This window comes from Eschrichtius robustus, chromosome 18 (assembly GCF_028021215.1).
Source record: "Eschrichtius robustus isolate mEscRob2 chromosome 18, mEscRob2.pri, whole genome shotgun sequence".
Lineage (NCBI taxonomy): Eukaryota > Metazoa > Chordata > Mammalia > Artiodactyla > Eschrichtiidae > Eschrichtius > Eschrichtius robustus.
This window is the reverse complement of record NC_090841.1, coordinates 67,463,765-67,490,053: the sequence shown is the minus strand read 5'-3', so window position 1 is coordinate 67,490,053 and position 26,289 is coordinate 67,463,765. Positions and strand designations below refer to the sequence as shown.

The window sequence follows — 26,289 nt, the reverse complement described above, 5'->3', positions numbered from 1 at the left end:
CCAGGATTCCAGCGCTGGAGGCAAGGCGGGCCTCCCTAACCGTGTGCTGGACTTCAGAAGAATGTTGGGCCGCAATGGTTCATGAGTGCTAAGATGTGCTAAGTTGTGCTAACCACAACCCAGAGAGTTGAAGAATTTGAAATACCTAAACTGTCATAGAATGGTCTCGTATCCTTTTTATCAGAATATCGTTACGCACCTAATACGTGCTTAGTAACTGTACCTCTGGATGGATGTGCAATAAGATGCCTTATGATTAAAAGTACAGAGTCTGGGGGCAGGCCAGGTTCAACTCCCATCTCTGGCGCTATGTAGCTTTGTGAGCCTCTGCCCCGGTTTCCTCAGCTCTAAAGCTGGAATATTAGTAGTAATTACATCATAGGCTTGTTACAAGGATGAAATGGGAGAACAGGTATAAAGAGCACCTGTTAAACACTCATGAGTGTTGGCTATCGTTATTAATATTAAACTCTTAATTATCCTAAAGTGCTGTAGAGGCTTGCTGCATGATTCTGCATGGTGGTAGGCTGGGGTTAAGGGTTTGTTCTAAGTATAGTGGGGGGATATACAACCTACTGATGTAGCACTGATAGCCATTCGTTTCCGTATCATTCAAGAGCTAGTCTAGAAGGGGGGCTGGGAGCCAGAAGCGCAGGGTCTCCCAACACAGCGTAAAGCTTGCCTTTTGCCTGCTTTTCTTCCGAGTGATCCCAGTCTTGGTTCCTGTACATCTCAGGTCATTAAGGCATCTTTGTTTACTTGAGGGATGCCAACTGGGGATTGATAATGTGTGTATGAGCTGGGTTTCCTCCCTGTTTCTGGGGGCCACGGGAGATACGGGCATATCTCGGAAATATTGCAGGTTCAGTTCCAGACCACTGCAATAAAGCCAATAATCACAATAAAGTGAGTCACACAAATTTTTTTGGTTTCCCAGTGCATAATAAAAGTTATGTTTATACTACACTGTAGTCTATTAAGTGTACAATAGCATTATGTCTAAAAAAATACACATACCTTAATTAAAAAATACTGTATTGCTAAAAATGCCAACCATCACCTGACAACGCAGGGTTGCCACAAACCTTCAATTGGTAAAAAATGCAGCATCTTCGAAATACAATAAAGTGCAATAAAATGAGGTATGCCTGTACATTGACCTACACACTTGTTTCCCTCGATTTGAGATAAAGGTTTGGGAAGGGTGGTGGTTCCCTATAACTTCTCTTGGAATAGTAAGAGTTCAGGTAGTGAGGAATAACTATAATTACTTAGCGTACATATTTGAAAACTAATTTTGGAAAAAAGTTAGCTTTAAAAGATGTTTGTTAAACATCTTTTTTGGGTGAGTTGCTATATGTTGGTAAATTTCATTTATTGTTTTTTTTTTTGGAAAATATTAGGATATGCACTAGCAAAATATAACCCATAGCTTGTGATTTTTGTTATTCATTTACTTTTTTTTTTGTTATTTCAGGGAATCCTTTAACCTGGCAAACTTTTGAATCTAAGCCAACTACCCCAACTGTACCTAGTAAGTTTCTATAATAGGCTCAGGGTTCTAAAGATATTTTTAAAGTGCTAAACCCATACGTAACTTCTACTTACTATTTTTAGAGACATTTCTTTGAACATCAGTGTGTTTGGAGATTATATAATGACGTATTTTGGTTCCCAGATTTGACCTAGTTCTAAAACCCGATATTGTAAATATCCATGTGATTTTGTGGTGATTTGGGTTAGCCATACCTATTACCTTACTATTACCTTATTACCTTACCTGTTACCTTATTCGCCTAATAAAGGAACAACTAAAAGTTCTTCGGCGTCGCTGCAGTTTGTACTCTTGGATTTCCCAAGGTCATACACTGTGACCACATTGACTGTGTGTGGTGGCCGCCACATTTTGGCATCACTGAGACCCTGTGCTGCAGGGTTTGACACGATGGTCCCACCAGTCACTCACTTGAAGTCAGCTCAGCACAGCTGTCTTCCGGAGCTGTCAGGATTTGGCCAGAATCTAAAAAGACATAATCTGTACAGTTCAAAATGGACAGATTGTTTTCTTAATAATAAATAGTTGAAATATTTTTGTTTCCATTCAAGAAAGCGTGTGTACAGGATCTGAATAACGGGGGAGAGGGCCTGCACCGAGGCCGGGCCCTGAGCAACCATTCATACGGGCCCAGGACTTGTGATGATGAAAGGACATTGATGAACGTGTTTGGGAATTTGGCACAATTGACTGGAAAGGGCTAATTGTTTTAACTGCTCAGCTGCTTCTTGAGGCCTCTTGGTGTTGCTTCTGGAAGCTGAAGAGGTTGAGAGGTGCTCAGGAGGAGAGGGTAGTTTAAGTGCCAGGAGTAGAGCTGAGGGGAGAACAGAAGCATTTCAGAGAAGTATGGACATTTAAAAGACACTCAATTATTAGTTTATATTTTAATTATACTTAGCACAATATTGGAACAATAATGTGTTCCAATAAAACTTTATTTACAAAAACAGGTAGGGGCTGGTATGTCCCACAGGCTGCAGTTTACCAAACCTGGATCTAGATCAGCAAGTTGCAAATGGGTTTGAAGGCCATATTTCCAGAATTGTTAGCAGTTTACCCACAGTTAGGAGTTGAACACTTTCACACTAGCCATTGTAAAGACAAAATTGTACGCCTATAGGGTACCTGAAGTTTGTGGCCAGTATTTTTTAGAATAGGATTAGAATTAAAGATCTATTCTAATAAGCTAGGGAAAGAGTCAGTAAACTAATAGATAAATAAATAAATAGTTGAGAGAGGAACCTCAGATAGGAATTGTCAAATATTGGGAGAGAGGCTGTAGAATCTAATTTTCTGAGATATTTGAAGTACAGGGTGTTCAGTCTTGCTTGAATCAGGTATACTCCTCTCTGAAGGCTGTGGCTGAATTAATGCCTTCTCACGGTGTCTTCCAGCCCAGTGATTGGGGTAGTTTTTTTAATTGGTTTATTGTACATGAATATTCATAGCAGCATTATTCATAATAGCTAAAAAGTGGAAACAACCCACATGTCCATCAACTAATGAACAGATAAATAAAACGTTATCTGTCCATACAATGGAACGTTATTTGGCCATAAAAATACATGCTGATGTTGACACATGCTACAACGTGGATGAACCTTGAAAACATGATGCGAAGTTAAAGAAGCCGATTACAGAGGACCACGTATTTAATTGTATGATTCCATTTATATGAAAGGACCAGAATAGGCAAATCCATAGAGACAGAAAGTAGACCAGTGGTTGCCAGGGCCTGGGGGGAGGGAGAGATGGGGCTAATAGATAACGGGTATTTTTGGGAGGTGTACATGTGGTGAGAATGTTCAAGAATTAGATGGTGGTTACAGTTGTACAACTCTGTGACTGTATTTTTTTTAATTTAATTGAAGTATAGTTGACTTACAGTGTTGTGTTTAATTTCTGCTGTACAGCAAAGTTACTCAGTTATACATAAATATTCTTTTTCATATTCTTTTCCATTATGGATTATCACAGGGTATAGGATATAGTTCCCCGTGCTATACAGTAGGACCTTGTTGTTTATCCATCCTATATATAATAGTTTGCCTCTTTGACTATGTTAAAACCCACTGAATCGTATATTTTAAGAGGGTGAATTATATTTCAATAAGCCTGTTATTTAGAAATTGGTTTAGGTTAGTTGGTAATATCTTTGTCTTTTGTCCCTCCATCGTCTGTATGTATCTTGACTAATTTGACGAATATTTGGTTATCCTCATGTTCAGGTGCTGACGCTATAATTACAGAACGCTGTGAGCTTTTTCTTTTTATGCTTTTTCAGTGAATGCCCCAGCCCCACAGACTTTGGATGCCAAGTCAAGTCTAACAATGGCACATGGTAAGTTTCAGCAAAGCCTCAGCGTTTTATGTACAGTTTCCGCCCTGAGTTAGGTAACTTATTAACTGAAAGTGCTTCTGTGTGGGGTAATTATGCAAACAAAACATTTTGGTGAATGCAAAACAGTTAATAAAACTGCAGTCTTCCTATGTAATGTTACTGTGAACTGATCATACCCACCAGTCATAAAGTATAAAATGTATCTATTGCTGGGCTCACAGGTACAGATTTTAACTCTGGGTAGTACTTGGATCATTTATGATATTTGGGGGAAAGTAGTAGGTATTGGGTGAGTGGATGACTTTCTACTAGACCAGCCAACCAGCACATGCCACAGGGCATATGTGACTGTTTTTATAACTTTCAATGTGGCAGCAAGTCACCTCTTTTAAACAAACAGTTTCAGTGATTGGTTGGAAAAAAGCTAGAAAAGACATGTGATGGAAACTAAAAGAAAAAAGTAGGAACCACTGAATGAAACTGCTGCCAGGATCCAGTTCTTGGACCAGGCCACAGACTGATAATTGTTATTAACATGATCCAGTAGACAGGGTGAATATTTATAGACATGTTTTATTTTTATACAACTAAGGTGCTAACAGTTTTTATAGTATCTTTTTAATATATTGTTTTCCTATGGTCTGCTGTATATTAAATGAATTAAGATGGGAGGGGGACCACCTTTTTCCTGTCTTACCTACAAATGCTTCTGGAATCTAATGACTACTTCATTCCACTTTTCTTTTTAGCCTTTTAGTTAGGACTTAAATCCATGGTCAGTCGAGTTGGACTTTTTTGTCTTCATAAATATTTGGGTCCATATATCATGGCCTTTTGTAATTATCCTTTTTACTCACTGACTGACTCATGAAGTGTTTATTGCCCCTTATTTATTTCCTAAGATCATTTCAGGTGGATCGGTTTCCTTTGGCATGTGTTTATAATACGTAATGCATAAATTCTTCACATATTGGATGTTATTATTTACAAGTGTTTAGAACATGCAGGGTTTTTTCCTTTGAGCCAGTAACAGAGATAAAATGTATGTTTGACCTATAGAAACTTTCTTTAATATTGAATATATGAGAAAATTATCTCTGGCAATTATTCTCTATTCATTTTATTTATGTCAGGTCTAAAGTCTCTCCATTGCCTCCTTTTTTAAGGTTGATTTTTTTCCACTCTTTAGATTCTGTTCCCATATAGGTCCATTACAGAGTACTGGATAGAGTTCCCTGCGCTGTTCAGTAGTAGGGTTGATTTTCATAAGGCATTGCTGGCTACTTCTTTTTTGTACCTCAGCACGTGTTTTAGTTTCTTCCGTTTCCCACCTTGTTCTTGTTAGTCTCCTATCTGGCATTACACGAGGGCCATAGTTTCTTCGTTTTATATTTTTGGTACCCGATAAAGGCCGCACACAGTAGGCGTGCAATGCTGTCTGGGGCTGATTCCAGGGTCCTGAGAAATCTGTCAGTCCTAGAGCACTGCGTTCTGTCTGGACCCTGGCCTGAATCAGCCATGCCCCCTTGCTGGCATCTGTTGGGATTGAAATGCTCGTTTTCAATGCCAGCCAGACCTGGCACAAGGCCCACAGCCCTTGGATTGGGATCAAAGCTGGTTTGTGAGCATCTCAAAGGGCAGGAGCAGAGGAGGAGGTCTGGCGGCAGCCCACTGCCTGGCCACCCCCAGCTGTGGCAGCCTCCCCAGGTGCTGGGGGGCAGGGGCACAGGGAGCGTTGGTCACGTATCGCACAGCATTAATTAGCCCAACTTCCTCTCTGTCTTTCCTTTTGTTCTATCTCAAAGCTTGATGAGGTCCTTTACCATGAAAAATCTCATGATTACTCACCGGCTGAGGTTGGGTTCCCTGAGACGCAGACTCTGGGCTGGAGGTTTGCGGGTGCTATTTGGGCAGCGCTCTCAGACAACACCTGTGAGAGAAGCAGGGTTGGGCGTTAAAGGGATGTTGATCCCAGATGCAGCTGTAGCAGAGGCCTCAGCAGGTCTGACCGGGAGCTTTAGAGCTGGGATGGGCACTTTGGAATTTTCCTGGATTGAGGCCATCAGTTGTTATAAGACATGGGTTGCCCCAGGGAGGGGGCACGCTCCTTTCAGCTGAGACAAAGCAAAAAGTAGGAGCAAAAGGTGGCAGGAAAGCACTGGATGTGAATTATTGGTGCAGACGAATTGTTTGGCTGAGCATAGAGTATGCAAAAGAGATTTGAGGGACAGGCTTGTTAAGGTTGTTCATGGCAACCACTGAGTGCTGGGCTGAAGCTGTTTGGGTCGTCCTTGTGGCATTTTGTAGCTGCTGAATGTTCTGAGGCTGAGCATGGCAGGATTGGAGAGCTGGGCTGCGGGAAGCTTAGCCTGACCGATGCGTTCAAAGAACCTGAGCTGGGAGATCAGTTGGGTATGTTAGAAATAGTCTAAGAGATTCCTCACCTAGGAATCGGGTTGTGGTGATGAAACAGAAGGAAGTGGACGTAACAGCTGTTCCGTGGGATTGGTGGAAAGGCTGTGCAAGTGATTGGGGGCCGAAGGTGAGAGAAGGCTCAGAACATGATGAGCTCAGGTACTGGGTGGACGGTGGTGCCATTCAGAAAATTCCAGAAGACAAACCCAGCAGCACCAGTAGGGAAGCACTGGGGCTTCGTGGCCAAGAGCCTGGAGTTTGGAAGTAGACAGTCTGGATTCACGGTTGACTCATGAAACTGTAGGGGCCTAGGTTTCCTTACCTGCCAAATGGGGAGAAGAGTCTTGGCTACTTCAGTGGGCTGCAATAAGTGCAGAATGAAGCAAGGCCTTTGGAACAAAAGCCACTGAGCAAGCACTGGCTAACCGTTAGCTTCTAGGGTAGGGGTGATGAAGTCCAACAAAGTCAGCCAGTGGAGAGAGGGCTTGGTGAAGGTCTGGGAGTTTTTCTTCTGGAGGTAATGGTGGGAGACCAACATAAGGATTTTTCTGGAGGCCTTTGGCAAGTTCGGAGGGGAAACTCAAGCCTCCAAGAGTTTCAGCTCTCACCCTGGAGCTCTCAGCTCAGGGCAGGAACTGGAGGCTGGACCTGTGGCTTATAAAGCATGAGAATGGCAGCCCTCCCCTCCCAGTTTGGGACATCAGTCTGCTTTGGGAGCTGGGGTCTGGTCAACCTCACTTCCTCAGCCTTTATTATTATGGGAGCCCAGGTTCGGGAATCTGCCCCTCCTCCGCCCTCTGCATCGCTGCAGGAAATGTCAGATTTTGACACTTAATCCTGACTCAAGAGAGATAAGTCATAGGATTATCCCTGTAATATAATGATAATAAAATGCATATGATGATTTTGTAAAATTTTATAAAACTTTTCCTCATAACTTTATTCTTGTCATTTTCATAAAGTACAGTAAAATATAAACCATGTGAATTAAAATAATGAGATTAGCTTAATCCTCCTAAAACCTGTTTTCAGCAGTTCAAACTAGTAGAATAGTCTGTTTGTATAACTTTATCTTTTAAATTTTTAAATTTTTTCTTGAGGTATAGTTGACATATAACATATTAATTTCAGGTGTACAATATAATGATTTGACATTTGTATCTGCTGCAAAATGATCACCACAATAAGTCTAGTTAACAGCCATTGCCACACATAGGTACACGTTTTTTTTCTTTATTTGTATAACTTTAAAATCTTGTTGCTGAATAACAAATATGAAAGCACCTTTTTGATGTTCAGCAGTTGTGTTACATGGATGGAATTACATGCTCCTTTGCGGGGCCATGTTTACATTTCAAAATTAAAGTGGACTCCTATTTACTAATAGGCTGTGTTCCGAAAGTTCATTTGAAAGTAGTAAAATGCATTTCTCCCATACCATACAGTCGATGTCAGATATGTTGAGTAGATTGCTGAACAAGCTGTAAGAGCCTATTTTTAAACACCTAAACATAATACATATTTATTTGTATATTCCTATTATATGTATATGTGTGTGTATGTGTATATTTGTATATGCCTAAAATAGAGTATCAGAAACACCCTTTAGTAAATTAAAAGCCAGACCTTCTAAGTAGGAGGTAGTAAATCCGAGGTAATACGTGCAAAGCTCTTAGATCTGTGCCTGGCAGCCCGGTGAGCACTCAGGAATTGTTGCTATTACTACCCTCCCCAATCACCCACCCTGGGGTCTGGTGGCAGGATGAAATGACCCCCGTTTTGTGGGAGCAGGTGGAGAGCTTTCTGGGCAGGTGCCCCGTGTCAGTCTCCAGGCTGAAGATGAGGGGCCCAGGCACCTCCTAAGTCAGACTTTTGGTTGCATTTCATTCTGTGCCTAATGCCTGACTGCTGTGGTTAGTTAGACCTTCAGCCAAAACCTGACCTTCTCCATGAAGGAGCTTTCCCTCTGTTGATCGGATGGGGTTTGCTTTATCCGTGCTGCCTGCGGGTTTCCTTGTGTGGGCACAGTGACGTTTCCCTGGGAAGTCACCCAGAAGCCTCATCTCCGCCAGCCACTGTTCTGGGGTGGGATTGGGAAAAGCCCATCTTCGTTTCTCATCTCCTCAGCTTCACCCTGCTGACTCTCTGGGAGCAGAACTAGGTCTTGAAACGTGGTTTAGGGACACGAAGGTGTATAAGAATGGGTCTTAGTCTGCTGCTGACCCCAGGATACCTCTCCTTGCCTTTTTACCATTCTGGACCTTCCACTTGAAGACCCTGGGGCTGGCAAGAAGTGGGAATCCCAGGGCCCTGGGAATTTTTTTATGTTTTTATCTTTGGAAATTGAATATTTTCAATAATTTTCTATCTAGCCACCTGGTCAAGATACAAGGAAAATATTTTTAGGGATAAGTGAAGAAGATCTTTTGCAGTTGTGTTCTTGTGCCTTAAAAAAATCATGTCTGGCACTAAGTTGATGAGCAGTAAATTTTAACTTTATTATTTAAAATGTAATTTCCTGACAGTGGAGTTAACAGAAAATACGTAGCAAGGGAAGATACTATGGAAAAGCGACCAGCTTTAACTGGCTGCCTTAATATTTTTTTCCCAGTAAATTCTTGCTATTTTCTGCATGGTTAAAATACTATGGAACTATATCTTTCAAAATTGTTTGAAAGGAACTAATTTTACTTTGCTGTCGTCCTATTTGTACTATTCTTATTTTTCCTCATCAATAGAACAGGCATTCTCATCGCACATACTGGAACCAATAGAAGAACTTTCAGAGGAAGAAAAAGGTAACAAAGAGCTTGATCAGGGTTTATATCTGCATCAGTCACATTTAGATGCTAAACCCCAAGCCTTGGAAGTATGATTCAGTGGTTTTTATCGTAGTGTATCAAAATTAGGGAAGACATTTAGGTTTGGATTACATTTTCAATCTACATGTAGTATTCTGTCATCCTGTTCCCCTAATGTGCTGTTATATTTTCCCCCCGCTTTACTGTTTCTTAGTATATGAATAAGAAATTTCCTGCGTCAGTGAACTTGAAAAAAAATTTTAAGCCTTTATGTCAATGCAGAGATTTTTTGATCAGATGACAAGTCGACACAGTTGTGTGGCAGATTATACAAAAATATTCGTATCACAGTAGTTATTTCTTATGCCCTGAATCTATGAAATGAATAGGTGAAGTGCCCATTTCAAAAATTGTTTTTAACAGCAAGGAAGGCATAATGTCTAAGCTCTGAATGTGGAATATTTACATGCAGAATATCTTAATGGCAGAATTTGGGAGCTGTTACAGGTTCGGGGAGATAATTAAAATTATTACTGCTTCCTCATTTTATTTGGTAGTAATAATAAAACTTATTTTCTATCGACTAATCTTTGAAGCTTACGAATATTTATTTACGTTATTAAGAATATTTTCTAATGCTAGATTTATCCTAAAACAATTATGTTTGAATCAGTTTATCATAATTTTCTCCTTAGTAATAATAATGCTTTACCATATTTCACTTCTTTAGGAGAAAGCAAATTGTTAATATTTACATGGGCTCTGGTTTTGTCATTTTTGTTAGGAAGAGAAGTAAAATTATATGTTCTAATATGTAAATTCTTGATATTTGTTATGACTTCTTATGTGTTCTCTAGACTTTTTCCAATTTTTTTGTTTGTTTGTACAAGGCTACAAATTGAGAAGGGACTACATCAGGCATATCTATAACATCTACATGATGTGTATTTTCATTTTACTTGCATGTAACCTGCTTTCTCTCTCCTACATAAGTATCATTTACTGATGTCTGGAACACAAAATCCCTTGTTCTCAGAAGAATCTATGAAATGTGTCAGGAGGTTCATAGATAGGGTCCAAAATTTTGAAACTGGAATCTCAAGTCATATAGTTCACACTCATTTAAAAACGAGTCAGCTGGTTTCCAAGAGGAATCCTGATTTGTCCATCATCCCCATTTCAGTTCCAGGTTTCACCCACTGCATATTCTGCCTGTGTGTCTACCTAGACAATGTTAAGGCATGAGTTAGGGATCATTGACAGCAAACACCATCATCGGCTGTTGCCACATTTAGGGAGCTGAGTTGGGAAAGAAAATAATCTTTGCCACCCTCCACGTGTTCAGACACAGCTCTGGTGAGGGATGGGAAAGTGCTGAGGACCGCTGAGAATAGCCAAGTCCCAGCGCACTGTCACAGAAACCAGCGACCCCATCTTTCTAGTGCCTCCGTGGAGCCAGCATGCTGGCAGCAGATTAATTGCCATCAATAAATTCCTCAGCTTGTACAAACACTTGCAGACAAATGCCTGTGCAGATAAATCTTAGCAATGGTTTGCAAAAACAGTACAACTTTTTACCAAGAAGTAACTCATATGAGACTATTTCTTCATCCTTACTTCCTGACAGTTGTGTTGAGGCTGACTTGATCTTGCTGTTCTGTAGGATGTTAGAATGTGAGGGCCAGGAGGGATCTTAGGGGCTATTTTATTTTTCAGAAACTTGAAATATGGGGGCATTAGGAGGTTGCTCCAGGTCGTCGAGTTTAATTAGTGACAGTGCTGGAACTAAAGTCCACGTTTTCTGTTTTCTGTAGTTTAATGCAAAGAACAAAGAGATGGAGGAAGGCAAACTGGTCCAGCCTTTGCAGGACTGGCTGGGTGGCCTTTGGGGAGGTCTCTTTACCTCTGGCTTTAGAGTCCTCGTGTGAATAATGAGGAGATTGAGTACTAGATGATCAAGTCCCCTCCAACTCAGAAATTCTGTTGTGTTTTGCTTCGTTTTGCTTTTTGTGCATTTGCTTGTTTTGTTTTTTTAACTGCTTGCTTTGCGCTACAATTATTTGCTTACCATAAATGGTGTAAGTCTGATGTAACTGATCACACGTGTGGGCTGTCGTGCGTTAGTCTGGCCATCTGCTTGGGCATGCTTTAAAATTTTTAATTAGAGGAAGTGCTGATCTCTAGAATATTTTGTCTTGTTGATCTTGGTGAGCAATACGTGCTTTATATAAAATCTTCAGCTCTGATTGTCTTTCAAGTAATTCATTTCACCTTTACATAAAAACTTTATTATTATTTTTTCCTATCCACTCTACCTTCTCTCTCTCGCTTCTGTCAGCCAGCCCCAGCCTTGTAAGAGTTCTTCCTATCAAGGGTTTTCTAATTATTCACAAATGGCTTTCCAAAACTAGCACAAACACGTAAAGGGAATTTGAGGATAGAGGGAAATGTTTAATCTTCCATCATTTGGGGGAACTTGGACGTCAAAATGAACTTGTCTTCAGGGGTTAAGGGTGAACCCAGACCAATCAGCAAATGAATTCAGTTACTGCCATCAAAGGCCTTGCAACTCTTCTAGACCGGCCAGTCCATCTGGGCATCACTTGACCCCTGCATGTGGCCCCATAACCCAGAGCCTCTCTTCAAGCTGTGCTTCTGTGTCATTCCTTATATCTGAGATGCTGGCCAAAGAATTTTCTTTGCCTAATTGGGGTGGGAGGTGCATCTATTTCAATGGTAGCTCCATGACTTCCAGGTTCTCTCCTGGTACCTCCTTTTACTTTTAGCCCCAGACAGTTGCAGACTTGATGGCCAACCAGCAACCAAAGCCAGTGACAGCCGTGGCTGCAGCTAAGCCCTCTAGATTCTGATGGATTCAGTTCCTAGGACAGAAGTGTTTTTTGTGTGTGTGTGGTTTCAGAATAGTGGAAAAACATTGGTGGGAAAACAACAGCATGAATGCTGACAATATAAAGTTTAAGATTACTTCCGATTTTTATTCATATAGAATCACATAAAATTTCATAATTTTGATTTAGCAAGCCACCGAAGCAAAGTATAGAAAAGCATCATCATGCAGGATTTTCCCTCCTATTTAATGTACAAATAGTAATTTGACCAATTTTGCCTTCAACAAAACTGTTAATTAATGAACAGAAATATTCTTTACTACTGGACTTGACTAGTATTTAGAAAACATCTTAACCAAAAGGCATATTTTCAAGATCTTCTGCAAATCCACATGCCATCAGAACCTAAAAATTCCATCTGCTGAGGTGGATAAGACCATGGAACAATGAAGTATCTGTGAGGACCCGCCTGCAGCCCCAGACCTAGGCCAGTGGCATTTGGTGCCCCCTTCTTTGGGTGAAGTTCTTTCGTTAGGAGAATAGACTTCCAAATGATAATAGTACCATTGTCACATTCTCCCAGATCTGCCTTTGGATGTTCACTAAGGGTCTCAACTGCCCAGCACTGAGTCTGTTTCCTTGAGCCTTCAGTTTCCTTTGACATAAGGACTCAGTTCTTCAAGGTCATTGTAATCATGCCCCTTTCTCCAAACCCTCTTAAACTAGACATTTTTTGGTAGGGAATAAAAGGAATAAGGAAGGAAACATTAGGAGAATCTGGCCTGTTATTTTTCTTTGTTTTTAATTATAGGTTGTTTTAAGCAAAATATACTTTTCCTAAGACTTTTTAAAATTTCATTTTCATTTTGGTAAGTATCTTGAGAGGGATAATAATCTTCACGTTTTGAAATTTTATGTGAACTTAACCTCCACTAAATTTATTATATAAAAACTTAATTATTTAAAAGACATAGGGCTTTTTCTTCATTAAATGATACCTAAATTCTAACTGAATTTAGGAGTAATGAATTCTTGAGGAAGTAGTAAATATAATTTTAGGATAAAACGTTAAACTTCTAAATAAGTTTTTTCGATTTTGCTTCTCTAGAGACGTATTTCTCACATTATTTATCTAGCTATAATTTGATTAAGTGATCAAGAAAAAGTCTTTAAAGATACTGAAGTTTTGAAGCAAACTTAAGGTATTTTTTTTTTAATAGCATTACTTGACTCTTTATTTTTATTTATTTTTTTAACATCTTTATTGGAGTATAATTGCTTTACAATGGTGTATTAGTTTCTGCTGTATAACAAAGTGAATCAGCTATACATATACATATATCCCCATAAGGTAGTTTTAAAAGCTACTGTACTTAAGCATTATATATTGTGCTGAATGACTAAACTATTCAAAAACTTTAAAACATTATAAATGCTTGCTTGCTGTTTAGAAGTTGTGTTTTGCCATTTTCTGCTTAGAGGTTTAATGTATTTGTTTAATTCCTTTTTAATACGTTATAAAAACTTATTTCAGGAAAGGAAAATGAACAGAAATTAAATAACAACAAGATACATTTAAGGAAAACTTTGAAGAATAACCCTTCCCTCACTAGGGAAATAAGAACAGTCTTGGAGCAGAGTTTGGTGGAGAAACTGGAAACCTTGGGGATTAATGCAGTAAGTTCACCCACTTGGGGAATATTTGCTGTTTTGTCTTGTTTGGCTGCACCACGTGGCTTGCGGGATCTTAGTTCCCCGATCAGGGATCGAACCTGGGCCATGGCAGTGAAAGGGCAGAGTCCTAACCACTGGACTGCCAGGGAATTCCCTATTTTGTTTTCTAAATAAGAAAGGATCAGAGAAGAGAAGAAGGCATGTCAGTTCTGTCACATGTGGAGATCGGAGGCTAATGTGACATGATTCATTAAACACTTTAGCTGGCATTCACTGTGTGCCTGGCACCTTTCAGAGAGCTTTCCAAATAGTAACTCATTTAAACATAGAAACTAATCTCTTAGGTAGGTGACAATATCATCTGTATTTTACAGAGAGGTGAAGTAACTTGCTTCAGGTCACATGTTCGTGATGAAGAAGCCAGGGTTTGCATCCAGGCAGTTGCAGGGCTGCTTACATTCTGATGTTAACTCCGAATTATTGCCTGTTACAAAATCAGCACTTAAGCTACCCTTATTAAATGAATGGATGAATGAATTGTATTTCACGTTGTTGCCAGATTGAATCGTTCTGTACATCATGTTATATACACTCTTTGCTTTTTACATTTTTCATTGCATACATAAAATACACAAACTTAATTGAACAACCTGAATTTATATACCTGTGTGTGTATATGTGTGTATACATCACATGTGCATATATGTATGTGTATGCAAAAGTATGTATGTGTGTGGAATATGCACAGATATGTGCACATGTACATGTGTGCATAACGTAAATGCAATGCATGTGTGTTTATGTGTGGCTGTGTGTAGTGTGTTTGTGTATGCAGGTCAGTGTGTATATGCACGTGTGTGGATATTGTGTGTACGTGTGTGTGTGCACAAATCTGTGTATGTATACATGTATATACACGTGCATGCATTTGTGTGTATCTGAATGTATGTGTTATATACACATATACGTGTGTATACAGATTTGTATGTACATGTGGGGGGGGTTGTGTGTATGATCTGTAACCACCACCCAGATCAAGAAAGAGATCCATCATTTCCAATACCCTAGAAGACTCTCTTTGCTTTCCTTAGTCAGTATAACTCCGTACTCCCCAGCCAGGGGTAATGGCTATTCTGACTTAGTTTTTTTTTGTTCTTGAACCTCATAGGAGTGGCATCCTACACTGTGTTTTATTTTGTGTCACTTCTTTTGCTTATGATTTTTTCTGTAAGATTCATACTTACTGTTTCATTTAGCAGTAGTTTGTGGTATAGTATTCCATTGTATGAATATACAACATTTTATCTATTCTCTTGTTGATGGACATTTGGATTTTCAGTTTGAGGCTCTTTTTGGCCATTACATTCTTGTACATGTCTTTTGGTGGACATAGGCATTCCTTTCTCTTGGATGTATATTTAGGAATGAAATTGCTGAGTCTAAGAGTATACATGTTTAGTCTTAATAGGTGTAGCCAAATAATTTTCCAAAGTGTAAAAGTTCACACTGTCCCTATCAGTGTGTGAGAGTTCCAGTTCCAGCCTGCATATTGTTTTGGGGTTATATATTTTATTTGGGACATTTCCTTTTATCCTAAGATTATAAAAACACCCTATATTTTTTTCCTAATGCTTACATAGTTTTTTTGTTTGTTTACTTTTTTTGTCTATCTGGCCTTTAACAATTAAGTTTGGAAACAATGAGTTGGAGATCTAACCTTATTTCCAGTTGGATCCGTTGTCTCAATATCTTTCGTTGAGCAATCCACCCTTTCCTCGTTTGTTCGAAATAGCAGTTTTATCATATAGGACATTTTTACATACATTTGGATTTATTTTTGGACTTTCAACGGTTCTGCCCTTTCAACTATTTTTGTATTCCTTTGCTAACACCATACTGGTTTAATTTTAGTAACTTTGTCCTGTACTTTAGTATCTGTTATAGGTCATGCCTTTTTCATTAGTCTTATTTCAAAAGTTTCTTGGCAGTTCTTCCATATTTTGTTTTCCAGTGAACTTTAGAAATAACTGCTGCAGTTCCAGAATAACCCCTGTGGGGATTCTGATTGGAATTGCCTTAAATTTTGTGTATTATTTAGGAAGAACTGACATTTGTACAGTATTGGGTCTTTCCATCCAGCTGCAGGGTACAGGAAGACATATTGAACACCTGCTCACCCAAACAGGTGGTAGATCCATAATGACAGATTGTAGGACGTGAAATGAAGGAAAAGTAGAGGGGAATGAATAACTGAGGTCAGAGAAAACTTCTTCTTGGAGGTGGCAGATGATCTGATGATGGAGATTTCTGTCCTGGGCAACTGGGTGGGTGGTGGAGCCGCTTCCTGGGATGGGGAAGACTGAGGGGAATGGTGGGGAGGAGATGGGAGTGTGTGTGTGTGACACTGATATTGAATAAATGAATAAATAGCTCTTTAACTGGTTTTCTTCTGTCTAGATACCCTTCAAATCCAAAAGAATTTTCTCAAATCACCTAATTGAAAACCTCTGAGGGTTTTCTCTTACCTGTGGAATAACCAACCTTTAAGCTTTTCATTTTGGCATCAGTATCCTTTTCTGCTCTCCTCACCCATTCCTCTGTAGCATTAACCACTAGACATGCCTTGACTGTTTCTGTCCCATTGCCTGCCTTTCCTGCAAGGTGATCCCACCCATCTGGAACACTCCCTCTTTCTACTTGTTTCACTCCACCCCTCCTGCAGGCACAGCCCATCCTCCCCCTTAAGGCTTCTTGGCCCAGTGGGGCCTCTGACAGCCCCTCTCCCTGAATTCCTCTAGCCCTTGTGGACTCATTCGGTCCTTGTCACACACCTTGCACTGTTGGTTAATCAGTCACACACACGCCTTCCGTGCATTTGGTCCTGGCCCCTACAGCCCCGTACCTTAACCAATCACGTACAATCATACACACAGGTTATGTGTCCCACTGCACTGTGAGCTCCTTTTGGGACCGGGACCGTGTGTCATATGTCAGGGCATCCCCCACCTTACATGCAGCAGTAAGGACGAAAGGTTGGCATGGTTAATGCTGACAAATGTCCATGAAATGAAAAACATCCCAGGATAATTGATTAACTTAACATTTTATTCCTTCAGGATATACGCGGTATTCCAAGTGACCACTTGAACAGAGTGCTAAGAACCATAGAATCAGCAAGACATGAGCGAGAAAGACAAATACCTAACATTCAGCAAATTCGTGAATTCCTTGAACGTCAGGTCAGCTGTAAAACTGAGGAGAGAACACTACTGTCCACAGGTAAGCCTGCTACCAATTGCCATTTCATTTCTGCAGATGGGAGCAAAATAGAACAACCGTTTCAAAATTTTAAATGGTTCACAAACCTTGGAACTTAAATGGCAACTCTATTATTGTTTGAACCATTAAATGTTGGGTCTTAGATTGTGTTTTTTACATTAAAAACCCCCTGTAGTATGGAGTCTAGACCCTTGAGACAGGCTTGTTCGTTTCAGTGCCAGCATAGACAGTATTGTATTTTATTCTGCTTTTCACGTCATGGAGACTCAAGAATGACACTACTATTCCAGACAGGTACGGTACTTCTCAAGTGGACACCCTTTCAACTGGAGAAATACCCAAAGCAATACATCTTCCTCCCAAAAGCAGACAGTTGGTTAGACAAAGACCTGTTTTTACTGATAGGACATCTGTTCCAAAGTGAGTATTTTCAAGCCTAAAATTTTTTTATTAACGTTCGTCTCAGTCAGCTCGGGCCGCCATAACAAACTGCCATAGACTGGGTGGCTTAAACAACAGAAATTTATTCTCTCACACTTCTGGAGGCTGGAAGCTTGGATCAGGGTGCTGGCACAGTCAGGTTCTGGTGAGGCTTCTCTTCCAGGACTCGCAGACGGCCACCCTCTCACTGTGTCCTCACATGCCAGGGAGGGCAAGAGAGCCCTGGTCTCTCTTCGTCTTCTTACAAGGACACTAATTTCTTCATGTGGGCCCCATCCTCATGACCTCATCGAAACCTAATCACCCCATCTCCAGATACCATCACACTGAGGGTTAGGGCTTCAACATATGAATTTTAGGGGGCCACCAACATTCAGCCCACAGCAACGTTTGACCCAACAGAGAATCACACTTGGAATGCTTACCCATCTCTCGTTGTCTCAGGGAGAGTTGCTGCTGCTCACCCTTTAATAAAGCAAAAATCACCAATTCTATAGAAATCTATTTTAAATTACATAATTCACTTACACCAGAAATATTTTTCTCTTGCTTTTAGAGTTAAGAAAAATATCACAGAAGATCATTTTCCCAGAAAGTCTTCAACTATTGCGTGAGTACTGAGGGAGCAGGGGGTGGTGATGTTTAAAAATTCTTTTCACTGAACACTTCTTTCCTTGTAAATTAGTATGTTCATTGTGGTTCACTAGAGCCATAATTAGTACACATCATATTTAATCTGTGGTTCCTTTGTTACATCTTTTTTTCTTTATCAGATATTACCTGGGTCAACAGCACTTATCCCTTGTGGCCTCCATTAACAAGTGGGACCACACCTGAGTCATTCTGTTATTTTTACCCCCAACTGCCCACCTCCCGCCCAGTGTCTAGTAATGTTCGATAAATGCGTGATGTTGCTTTTTAATGGCTGGATCCATGATAGTGTAGCCGGATGATATTTTAGTGTTCTAGCTCCTTGTGGAAGTTGATAATGGCCCTAGACCTTACTCTCTTAGGCTCTCTTATGATACTAAGAACCCTAGCTCAGTCATTCCTTAACTGTGTGACACTGATTCAGTTGCTTGCCTGTTAAAAAGGCTCTGTTTTCTTACCTGTAATATGGGATGATGCTACCTTTTTCACAGGATAATTCTACAAATTAAATGAGAACGTATGAAAAGGGCTCAGCCTCAGTACTTGGCACATGTGGGTACTCAATAAATTGTAGGTCTATTATTGTTATTGAGTAAAACTAATTTTATAATAATTGAATTCATCATCATTGACTTGTTCTGGCGATATCGATGCTTTATTTCTTCATTAAGGCATTTTGTATATATACTAGAGAAAGAATAAATATATTAAGGACAGTATAAACAATAATTCACCCTTCAAAAGTGCTTTTCATTTACATAATCTCATGGGAAGAGCCTTATTTCATGGGATGTAGTGTAACTGAACGTTGTGTGGAATTCAGGTGCTCAATGAATATTTTTTAAATGAGTGAATACCACTCTGAATTTCTGTTTCACTTTAAAATGGGGTGATAATTCACGTGACGATACAAATGAGATTACGTATTTATGTAAAAGTCCTTTGTAGGGTGCCGTGTAAAGGTAAGCCGTAAGTAATGACACTATTTTAAAAGATGACATAGTTTTATTGCAAAAATATTTTTTTCCACTGTGAAATATTTTTCTCAGGTGTGTGAAAACCAATATTAAGAATATACAAATTTGGGCTTCGAGGAGTAACGTCCTAACTTCAGCACATTTTGTTAAATACGCTAGGTGGCTGGCAGGTCTGGATTTGAAATGACTCTTCGGCCTTTTGTGGCCCTGGCTGCCATCTTGTTCTGTGGCCACGTGGGTGTCTGTTATGCTCTCTGGAGAAAATTCCCACTGCTTTAAGGGACACATGGTAAATCCTGAAACTTAGGGGAACAGCGTCCCCTATTTGGGTTTTGATTTGTTTAGGACCCCTCCCTTCAGTTCAGAGGAAGAGCTCGATGATGAGGACCTCCTCCAGGCCTGTGCCTCTCCAGACTTACTTCCTGTGCTGTCATCTAAAAGCAACAAGAGTAGCTTTGGAAGGAACACCGTCAAAAGTGACACTGACTGGACCGAGGGAAGTGAAATTGAGGACTCTGCTATTTCTCCCAAGCCCACAGGTAAGCTTTTGTTATTGAAAATCCCTCTGGAAATTTTGTTTAGGACAGTGGCTCTCACCTGGGGCCACCAAGCCCTGGGAGTCTGAGCTGAGAAAGTGCCCGAGGAAAGGATGGGGCTAATCCAAAAGCTGCTGCCGCCTAAGGAAAATGGACAGGGCTTAGCAGGTAATTGATGTTCAAGTGGAAGGAGAGGAAGGGGTTGGGGGTGCCTGGATGTATTCGTAAGAAATATAAGGGCTGCTGTAACGAACTACCACATGCTGTGTGGCTTAAACTACAGAAACTTACTGACAGGAGCTGGAAGGCCAAAATCAAGGTGGCAAGGTTGGTTCTTTTTGAGGGCTGTGAGGCGAGGATCTAGTCTGTGCCTCTGTCCTTGGCTTGTAGATGGCTATCTCCTCCCTGTGTCTGGTCACACTGACTTTCTCTGTGCGTGCATCTATGTCCAAATTTTCTGCTTTTATAAGGACACCAGTCATATTGGATTAGGGTCCACCCTAATGACTTCACCTTAACTTGATTATCTCTTTAAAGGTCCTACCTCCAAATAAGGTCACATTCTGAGGTAATGGGGGTAAGGACTTCAACATACGCATTTGGGACACGATTCAACCCCTAACACTGGGTGACCTTGAGAATAACTGTTCTAATACACTGTGCTGCCTTTTGGATATGAGGCAATCCTAAAATAACATAAGGTCCAAGTCGGTAACTGCTGATAACTTGCTAAGGAGAAGTGACGCTGAAGGGTCATTTTTTTTTAAAAAAAAGAAATTCTGTTTAGTGCAATTTAAAAATTATATATTTTAAACATATCACATGTCATCAGTTTATTGTATATAATTTGTATATACCATGTATTTATATAATTATGTAAAATATAACTAGTCATTTAAAAACAACTGGTTTTGAAAACAATATATGAATATCCCATTCATGCAGGCTGCCTCACTGAAATTAAAGTTTCTGACCATGTACTTGAATGAGACCATCCTTCTTTGATTTAAAAATTTTATTCTTCTAGTCTAGAGGAACACAATTTCTTTAAAGGAAGTATTTGCAAAGCTTAGACTCTCTCAAATTGTTTGTAAGGTTATTTTGGAACTGAAGATAAATATAATTTTTTTTAAACTTTACCTATTTTCTGTGGGTCCTATAGGAACCTCCATTAAAACATTAACTGGAAAAGTTGAAAAGACAGTTTCAAATCACAGAAGTGTGAATAAGCCAGTTGGTGGGCTTAATGTTGCTGAGGCATTCATCAAAAAAGCACAAAAAGAAGATCTAAAGGTGATATCACTTTTACTTGCTAAGCATACACAAATTCATCTTTTAATGAATATACCTTAATAATTGTATTTTTTACAGTGAAATGTAAAACAAAGATAATTATTTAGTATAGTAGAGGTTGAGATTTTTACATTGTCTTGTTTTCAGTATCGTATTTCTTCCTATTCCATAGAGAATCAAAGATATTGAAAGGATAACTGGTAATAATACGTCCTATGCTTATCAAGTTTTACAGGTTTTCACAATCCTGTCACGTGTATTATCTGACGTTTGCAGATATTAGGTAGTTTGTTCACAGAAACTTGTGACTGATTAGGATCTGGGGACTTCAGATCTGAGTCTAGGAACCTTTCTGGCACCGTGGCGAGACCTGGAAGTGAAATAGGGACTTTCAGGGTTGGGAGCCAGAGTCGGCGGAGAGACGCTTCAGGTCCATGACCCCAGCACAGGGCAAAGCCAAGCTCCCCTCCCCGAGTGGAGGAGAGGCCCTGACACGCTCCAAGGTCCCACACCAGGCACCGGAAGTGCTTCTGTGGTCAGAGACCTGGGCAGGCTCGTCTGTGTTGATGGGGTCTGCCAGGAGTAGTTGCTCTTTTCTTAATTTTTCCCTTGAATTCGATTTCATTCTTCCCCTGCTCATCTGTGGAATCCAGAGCATTTCGTCAAACTACGTTCGTAAGTTAGTGCCATTTGTGTTACACAGCCAAAAATGACAAAAAGTCACAGAAGGTCAAGAGAGAGCCGCCGCGTCTTCCTTAGAAGGGGCGCCGGAGAAACACGCGCTCCTTTAGGTCAGGGCCGTTTCTGCAGGGCCCTCATGTGATGTCTCCTGCAGTTAAATGTCTTAGTATCCCAGAGGTAAGAGCCCCAGAGCCGGCCTAGCTGCTCCTTGGGGACCATCCCAACTTGACTTCTACAGCGTAGTGTTCCTGGAATTTGCTAAATTCATGATTGCTGAGTAGGAAACGTTCATTTCCACAGCAAGGAACAGAAAAAGAGGTGATTCCCTCTGCTTCCAAAGCACAGATTTCCAAATCCGTTTCATTTCCCCTCCAGAGATGACCAAATGACCAGATTGGGGGATCCTTTGAGGCTCCCAACTTCTCATCATTTAGTGTCAGCGGCTCAGTCTGGCCAACAAAGTGGTCAAGGGGCTCTAACACACACAGCTTCTTTAGGAAACATCCATTATTCTCCACGTATTTTTTTCAGTGTGCAGATGTGGAAGATAATGATTGGGACATATCATCCTTAGAGGAAGAGAAATCTTTGGGGAGAAGAATTGGAAGAGAACAGAAGGAACCTCCACCTGTGAAGAATGAGTCAAATTCTACTCAAGTGCCAAGTGCCTGGGGTGCAACTAACCTGAAAGGGCCAAAGGGAGAAGGTTCGCTGCTTTGGTGTCTAGCAGAAGCCTCTATAAATATCTAAGCTATGCTAATACATTATCAGACAAAAACACTGTTGGCATAACAAAGATCTTGCTTTCCTTACACTATTTTAACAAGGACTGAACGTGAACAACTTACTGATCTGTATATATTTACTAATTTTCTAAAATTTAATTTTAGGTCTAATCCTTAGTCTTTAAATTTCTAAAATATCTATTTTTGAAAACACCCATATAAATAGTCTCTTCAGGCAGATGCCTCATGGAAATTTAAATTTCTGATCATATACCTAAATGAGGCCACTTTTTCTGACTGTCTTCCTATATTCATCTGTCTACATGTTAAATATTTTTATTTTCTTCCAAGGAAGATTCTTCTTGCAGCATTGTAGCCAGTGGGATGAATGACAAGTGCAACCATCCACTGCTATTGTTCCTATTCACCCAGGCTAGAGTCTGGATAATAAGTCCAGTAACTTACCTCTCAACCCATTTAATTTTTAAAATCAGAAAATATAATTTGTATTTTTTCTATCAGAGTAATTCTTCTCCACGCCACCTCTCAGCCATTCTTCATCTGTGCGTCCCATGAGCCAGCTGTGCCTCTGAGTAATGGGCTCAGACCCCTATTTCTAGGCTCACTGACTTTAGACATGAACTGTCGAAGTTCTGCTGAGACAGATGAGGCTTTGGCTCCCTCCCCACTCCCTGCACCTCTCATGCCCCCTCTTCAGGACTTTTGTTCCCACATCTGTAATTTTAAACAAATACGTGCACATCTCTGTACTTGCTCTGTCTGTCTGTAGCAGGGTCTCCTGCCTCATCCCCCCCACCAACCCCCTTTGTAAGATGAGCCACTGCTGCCTCCACCTTCACTTGACCTCTTTTCTCCACCAACGTGTCAGTCATAACACTGACCTTCTGTTCTGTCACCGTCATAAGTTTTCTGTGCTTTGTCTCAAGATCCATCTTAATCTTTGAAAAAGCAAAAGACGTGTTTATGCTATGGCGACTCTGTGAGGACACAGGGCCAAGAGGATGCACTGAGTACATTTCCTCCCTCCGCCCCAATGTCATGGTCCCACACCCCTTAAGGAAACATTTCTGGAGTCACATGCAAGTGGAATTCTCAGCCCTCTCCTGTTTCAGTGGCTCAAGGCACTTTTGAACTAACTTCATGTTTAAGCTCATCTACCCTAGAAAACCTGGGGTACCATTTTTACCGTTTAATCCCTCCTTGGCTTGTTAATTTTATTCTCCTCTCTTTACCACTGCCAGCCTCCAGGCCCTGTGCTGAATGCTGGAAAGGAGAGGCCGGGCGGAAGCTTCCTTACGAGGGCCCCGTGAGGCTACCCCAGAGACGTGGCCATCCCGTGGTGGGACTGTCCGCAGTCTCTTTCACAGTTTGTAGGAGCTAGGGGTGGGGTTGGTGAGCAGACTCAGACACGAGTGATGAATTATCGTCTGAAGTTGCGGATTTTTTACAGGCTGGACAGCGTGCTTGTTTCATCACTGGGGCCTCCCCTCCCCACCTCTCTCCCTCCACAGGACCTCAGGATGAATCCAGCACATTGAAAAGCAGCTTAGTAACCGTGACTGATTGGAGTGACTCTTCAGATGTGTAACTGTCACCCCACGCATCAGGAGGCCCTTCCAGACACCAGCAGTACTGCAGGATCACAGTATTTCCGTGCTGCCTACACGACTCTAATGCTTCTGCTTGGCAGTATCTCCTACAATAACAAGGAAGCTGACTCTCAAAGAACAAGAGTCCCTTTAGTGGCACCTAATGCAGTTATTACAAAACAAACTGTCAGCAGTATTTTGAAGCATATAAAGGTGTTTAAGACTGCTGCTGCTTAAAAATAATGTGTCATTGAAATCATAAAAGGTTTTTTCTTCAGAACGGTACTCTAGTGTGTAAGTGTATTTTTTTTTCAACTAATTTTTAAGTGAATTTTTTTTTAAACTTCTTATAGCAGGTTTTGGTTTGAATTAAAACCTTTTTTTATATCTTTCTTATGTATGTTGTCACGTTGGAAGTGTTTTATTATAAAGCTCTGTTAGTATCCTTAAAACTGATTTAGTGGAATCAGTGAAATCTTAAGAGTAGATTGCTTATTTTTCATATAGAAGTAAGTTTAGAGTTATAAAAATATAGCTAGGCCCACGTTAGATAACTCCATTTTCCAGAAGTACTTTTACCATATGCAGCTTTGAGCCATTGTAAGCATGTTGTTTTATTTTAGAACTTTAAATACCATTTCTGTGGCATCATCTTTACCTTGGATATTTTATGAATAAAATGTAGCCAGTTTAAACGTCAGTTAATTTATCGCACTGTGAACAGAATAGATCGAGTTAATACTCAATTCATATGTGTCTGTAGTTTTTTTCACTTTTTTAAAATGCCCAGCCCGTATTCTAAAGTACCTCAAAACTAACTTAGTTTTATTCTTAACAATGACACTGTCAACATTCAAAAAGTTCATATAAACTGTTTTCTGCATTTTTTATACTTTGTGGTACTATCTGTACTCTGTTTCCAAAAAAAAGTTACATTTTAACTAAATGGTTTTTTGGATTTTGTATCTATCTTTCTTCATTTTGCCAACCTTTCAAGTAAAGCCCTCCATTACATCCTTGTGACTGTGGCTGAATTATTAGAGCTGATTTCTGAGTTAGGCTTATCTCGTTAGAGGATTTAAGCTTGCCTGGGTAGCTGTGCCATGTAAACACACTGACCTAAAAGTTAAAACAATGTTTTATCTGTTTCTGCCCCACCAGAGTCCTTTTTACTTGTGGGCTACTCTCACCCTTTTAAAAACTTCCCACAAAGGCCAATTTTATGCAGATGTACTCACTTTATGTATGTTTCTAAAAGCTCTAATAAATGCTGAGTCAAATCTTCATTGTAGTAGGACAGAGACAAGCAACCTACAACAACGCCTAAGAAGGAGCCCAGGCCCTTACATTCACTCACTTATTCCTCAGAGATCTGTTGAGCTCCTTGTTCGTTTGTTTTTTTTTTAACATGCATTATTAGTTCATTTAATTAGAACAACTTTGAGACACAGTTAGTTATTATAATTTTCTTAAAGATGTGAGAAACAGTTGTTATACAATAACTTGCCAAAGCCATACACTTAGAAAGTGACAAAAGTAGGCTTTAAACTGGGTCTCAAATCCAAGTCCTGGGTCTGCCAGGTCTTAATTCCTGAGCAGAAAGGGTTGGGGAAATATGATGAATGTCCGCTAAGGAAACCCAACAGTTATGTTGAAAGGACCGATCCTTTATCTGTTTAGTCCTGTCATTTTAGATTGCACTAGAATTGGCGTGTTCGTTTTCCTTTGGGCTATCGCCTTATATTTCTCCTCATTGACGCACAACTAATGTGTTTCTGGCTACTGACACAGTGTTTCTGTACTTTCACCCCTTCTCTCCGTAAATTCTTCAGAAGCTAGAACAGTTCAGTACAATCAAAATATTGTCTTCACCAGTACAGCTCTGAAATTTAAAAATTTGTTTTAAACACACACTCACAAAACCCGGCCCCGCCACTGGCCTGTAGCACCTAACCTCCCTCCACGGCTTTCAGTTCATTTGTATCCCTGGAAAAGGTATTCAAGCATTATCATGGTCTGGAAAAAAAATCATATATATATATATACACACACACACACACACACACACACACACACACACACACATATATATGTGTGTAATAAACTTGTTCTTTTTCTTTCATTGAGTACTTCCAAACAATGTGGTTTTCCTTTTTAAGTCTTTCACGCTTGAGGAAAATGAAAATGTTATGGTCACCCATGCTGTGATTAGTATTGGAAAGGGTCTGACTCATAGATTTACACAGACAACCAATTCTTATCCAAAGCTTGAGACTGTATATTTCACCCTAGACTGCCTCAGTTCAAAGTCTTGGTTTTGTCACTCGCCGCAGCAAGTCACTTCAACTCTCTGCTTTCGTTTCATCCCCTGCCAGCTCAGGTTGCTACAGCACTTACCTCAGGGGGCAGTTGTGAGGATGGAGTGAGTGAGGGCACACGCAGACTGAGATAACTATCGCCC

General features: G+C 40.2%; 1 protein-coding gene across 2 annotated transcripts in view; it reads left to right on the top strand.

Moving 5' to 3' along the window:
* DZIP1 (DAZ interacting zinc finger protein 1) overlaps positions 1 to 24,113 on the top strand; it is a 53,830-nt gene extending 29,717 nt beyond the window's left edge. For both annotated transcript variants that reach the window (XM_068526323.1, XM_068526322.1), the window contains exons 13-23: positions 1,478 to 1,534; positions 3,840 to 3,896; positions 9,050 to 9,109; positions 13,496 to 13,638; positions 16,752 to 16,914; positions 17,205 to 17,334; positions 17,912 to 17,965; positions 19,329 to 19,522; positions 20,682 to 20,812; positions 22,025 to 22,199; positions 23,751 to 24,113. In XM_068526323.1, coding sequence (XP_068382424.1) covers positions 1,478 to 1,534; positions 3,840 to 3,896; positions 9,050 to 9,109; positions 13,496 to 13,638; positions 16,752 to 16,914; positions 17,205 to 17,334; positions 17,912 to 17,965; positions 19,329 to 19,522; positions 20,682 to 20,812; positions 22,025 to 22,199; positions 23,751 to 23,827 — 1,241 coding nt within the window. In that variant the 3' untranslated portion in view covers positions 23,828 to 24,113. The remainder of the gene's footprint in view (positions 1 to 1,477; positions 1,535 to 3,839; positions 3,897 to 9,049; positions 9,110 to 13,495; positions 13,639 to 16,751; positions 16,915 to 17,204; positions 17,335 to 17,911; positions 17,966 to 19,328; positions 19,523 to 20,681; positions 20,813 to 22,024; positions 22,200 to 23,750) is intronic.
* The last annotated feature ends 2,176 nt before the right edge of the window (positions 24,114 to 26,289 follow it).